The 4,482-nt window shown below is 35.5% G+C and overlaps 1 protein-coding gene across 1 annotated transcript; it reads left to right on the top strand.

Moving 5' to 3' along the window:
* Positions 1-481: 481 nt before the first annotated feature.
* On the top strand, positions 482-4,482 carry LOC106767280 (uncharacterized protein At5g65660). Its single transcript, XM_014652134.2, has 2 exons — positions 482-1,040; positions 3,984-4,482. The coding sequence occupies exons 1-2, from the start codon at positions 756-758 to the stop codon at positions 4,149-4,151; spliced, it is 453 nt and encodes a 150-aa protein (XP_014507620.1). The 5' UTR covers positions 482-755; the 3' UTR covers positions 4,152-4,482.

The following is a 4,482-nucleotide window of genomic DNA, read 5'->3' as shown; positions in this document are numbered from 1 at the left end:
TAATCTGTTAGCCTTAATAACACTTATTTGCAAAATCCTAATAAAAATATATTAAAAACACTAATACTATTTTTAATAGAATAAAATAACTTTTTTGTACTATGATAAGTTTTTCTCTTTTTAGAAAAAATAAGTTAAAATATATCCTATTTTAAAATCATGATAATTAGGAGTTGCAAAATGGCTAATCTAGCTTGATTATTCAAACTATCATTAAAAGTGTTTTTTTTTTCTAATATGACGGATTAATCCGCCAAGCTTTAGTCCTTTTTACTAAGTGTGCTAAATATTAATTAAGAGCTTCTGTCTTTAATGTGGTGGTAATTAATTTTTATTTATACTTTTAATAATATTATTATATTGTTATTTATGAACTATAGTTTTAATCTTAATAAACATGAGAATGAGAAGGTTGTGAGAGGGAAGACATCATTGACTAAACAGCTTCTTTAGGAAAAAAAAAAAAATGAAGAATGATGGTAAAGAGGTTTCTGGTTCTGTTTTTATCGTATATGTGTGAAATATAAAGAAAAGGAGAGAGAGAGGTTCATCCAAATTTCAATGTTCACTTCACTTCTTCCTTTCTCTCTCCTTCACTCTCTCTGCATTGCTGAACACAGTGAAACAATCTCCATTGCCAAACTTCACTGAACTCTTCAACACTCTTCTTACTCCACTCTCTCTTTCTTACCAACAAAAAAAGAATGGTTAGAACAGCATAGCAGAAGAGAAGAGAGGCTTCATCGGCACCAAAAATGGTGGTGGGGGACCACGCCAATGCCAACGGGTGGCCACCAATTCAGGCTCCACTCAACGTCCACAGAGACGAGCATTGGACCAACTTTGACAGCTCCGTCAACGCCGTCTCCTTCGGCTTCGTCGCCACCGCCATTCTCATCTCCATGTTCCTAGTCATGGCCATTTTCGAGAGGTTTCTCCGCCCCACCTCACCGCCCCTCTCTCCCGCTGCCCGCCCTGCCCCCCGCGACGTCGAAGCCCAGATCGGCTTCCCCGCCAAGCTCGCTCACCCTTCACCAAAAGTAAGTAAAATCAATAAAAAAAAAGTAAAATTCTCTTGTCCCGATGATAAAGCCTCCACCTTTTCGTGCCAAAAGTTGTTTTTTCTTTGGTGGGTTTTTTCATTTTCTAGTTTTTTTATGTAATTTTTAATTCGCATAATTTCCTCACTTAATTGCTCAAAGACTGCTGGATCTTGGGATTTTTTGAAATTTTACTGTCTTCTTGCTATTTTATTTGATAAATTTCTTCTGGGCTGTTTGATTGTTACACGTTTTGTGATTGTGCCTGTCATCTTAATCACCACCACCTTCTATGTTTTCTTGTTCATTCCTGGACCTGAGTCTAACTCAATTTCAGAAGTTCTCCCACTTACATATACCAGTTTGGTTATATATATCTGAAACGAATGTTAGATCTCAAACTGTCTTGGTCTTCCATTAGAGGTTTTCCTAGTGGCTCTACTCCTCTGTTCCCGTCTTCAAATGTTTTATGTTTATGCCTTTTTTTTTGATAAAAACATGCTCTGCTATTTTGCTGTGGTGGTTAATTTTAATCCTCAACTTCCCTTCAGTCAAATATCAATTTAGCTCTGACAAACCCTTTATTTTTTTTATCTTCATTGGAAAGTGAACTCTATAGCTTTTAGCTAACCCTACCATTTTTTTTTTGGTTTGATTTCATTCTGCATTTGCACGTTCTGTCAATTATCTTCGTTATGATTCGTGAGCGAACTGTATTGTCTTGTAAGTTTTATGTGAAGATGGTCCTGCGTGGAAGCATTCTACTCAACACTTGGTCCCTTGCCACGAGTCTTTGTAAATCTTTGTGATTAAAGTTGAGACCCACATTGTCCTTGCTGTTCATCCTCTCCAGCATCTCCAAAATCTTTGATGAAACCGTGTGAGGCCGGTGTCTGTGGTCTCAGACAGTTGGTCAACGTTTAAATGCTAGTCTTGTATGCTAATAGAGAAATAAAGTAACCACATGGTATATTGTATTTTATTCTACATATATATCTTCTTGGCTTATACCACTTTAATATTTAGTTTTTAATGTAGTCTAGTGTAGTATCCTATGATGAACCAGTACCATGTAACAATTGTGTTGTCTGCCTTGTGCCATTCCTTCGGTGGAACACGTTGGACCCACCTACTTATCCAATCTCAGTTCGGTAGTAGGGCACAACTTGATTGAGACGCTGTCTCCGATGGATTTGTTTCTTTCACCTTTATCAAAAACTATTAAATGATTCTCTAGTATTGGCCAATGAGATTTTAGACAGAAAAGCTCTCTCATCACACAATTCAAATTTTTATTTTGAAAGGAACTAATCCAGAATTTAATAGCTTACTTTTTTGGCATTTTCATCTGCTCAGAGGATCTCTGTTTTGTGTTAATGGAATATAGATAACAGAATATGGACTTTGGTGAAAATGCTCCCCGCACTTTGGCTTCTGACTGGGATTCTTTTTTATTGTTTATGGTAATGATAGTGGTCAGGTTTTGGAATTTTCTTTACATAAAAGTGAACTTCACATTTCTGTAACAAACCATGCAGAAGGAAATTGGATTAGAGACTAATCACACAGAAGGGTAGAAATATAGCATGTGATTCTTTAACTGTTAATCTATCAGAGACACTCAAATACCCTCTTAATAAACAAAGAATAAAAAGTATATTGTAATATGATCTTATCGTGATTTTTAATTAAAAAAGTATTCTATATTGATTCTTTAACTAGTGTCCTTTAATAATAACTAACTATTGAAAGGTATCAAAATGTTATACACAGTGCAGAACATTGACTTTTAAAATGAAGGCAATTGCTATGCTTTGTTTTCTGTGTATCTCTCTTCTGTATGTTTATTTCATTGTCTTGCGTATAATGCATTGTTGTTAAATTTATGATATAAATGCTTTTGTTTTTGTCACTTTATTTCATTTAATCTTACACAGAAGTGAGGGCCACTAGGTGTCCAGGAAAAGATTCTTTGTACCAGTGAATCTTATACAGTAAAATTTAATCACTTTGCTGAGTGATGGGATGTGTTTCACTAGCTAGATCTTGGCTTATAAGTTTAGCATCGGATGCAAACAACTTCACAGTAAATTTCTGTTCAGCAATAGTCAATATGGGTGGCTTTATGGTGTTTTACCTACGATTGTTTTAGCCACTTTTTCTATAAAACGTTGTGCATGATACTGACCAATTCACTTTCCCTGTGTGCTTGCATCCTAGACCATACCTGCCTGGCTGTGTGTCTAACTGATAGCATTCTTTTCTTTCCATCGTAAAGCTGTCACAATCAACTAACCTGGTCGAATTTTCAGTTTAATATGGGTGATAATGTCAAGTACTCATCAATTGTTTTCTTCTTTCTGATTTTCTGGACTAGGTCCTTTGGTGAATTTGCTTTTTGTGTTGAGAAATCTAACTACAAAATAGTGCTGCAGCTATTGCATTACTATATCTGCATACATAATGTGTCTAAACGCCACTAGACTATTGCATAGTGTAAATAGCCTAGCCCTGAAAGAATTCACATGTTCATTGATATACATTTTATTCATTTATGATGGAAAAACTAATGCTATTAATGGTTGTTTGAAAGAGTTTAACTGTAAAAGTAACCAGTGATTCTTACAAGTCAAGTTTGTGACATAAGCTATCATGTAAAAAGACTTGTTATATTTGTACTCAATTTAGTTGTGTATCCAAAGACATTTCTAGACATAAATGGAGCAGCAACAAATAACATTTGTTGCTTTTCTCCGAGGTTCACAATGTACAATGGTTTGTCAAGCTTGGTTTATTAACTTATGTTGTGGCAATAATACAACTCTTTATTATCATCTTGGAAATACTCAGTACCGTAATTTGATTAATCTATTGCTGGAGATAACTTACTCTCTTGTTTTAATTACACATGAATTTCATCCTGGTTTTCTGTAAATTTGGCAGATGAGTGTATATGCAAGTGGGGTTTCAGTCCTTATGCCTGGAGATGAAATTCCTACATTTATTGCCCATCCTGCTCCATGTTGTCCAGAACGGATTTCTTGGCCTTCTCATCAGCATAACACATTACCATGTTCCTCTTCCAACACCCTCCCTACTTCCATCAATTAAGTCTGAGAGATATGAATATAGACAAAGTTCTGCATACTGCATCAAGGGCTTGATTCATTTTCTGTAAAGAGTAGACTATTTCTTGGGGTTTGCCTCTCAGCCATTTTTACCTCTGGAGCTCTCTTTACAGTTTATGACATGTAAAATAGGATTTAGTTTTAGGCAAACCGGGTTTGGCACTTGGATATCATTTCCATCATTGAAGTAAAACATCAAATTCTGTTCATATTTCTTCCCAATTCTTGCCCACCCATCATGAAGCTTTCAGGGGGGTTTTCCTGTGTAAATCAATTATCTATAGATTGAACATTGTGCCCATCAACTGGGTAAA

This window comes from Vigna radiata, chromosome 7 (genome assembly GCF_000741045.1).
Source record: "Vigna radiata var. radiata cultivar VC1973A chromosome 7, Vradiata_ver6, whole genome shotgun sequence".
NCBI classification, from domain to species: Eukaryota; Viridiplantae; Streptophyta; class Magnoliopsida; order Fabales; family Fabaceae; genus Vigna; species Vigna radiata.
The sequence above is the reverse complement of the archived record's forward strand: the minus strand, read 5'-3'. Positions and strand labels throughout refer to the sequence as shown.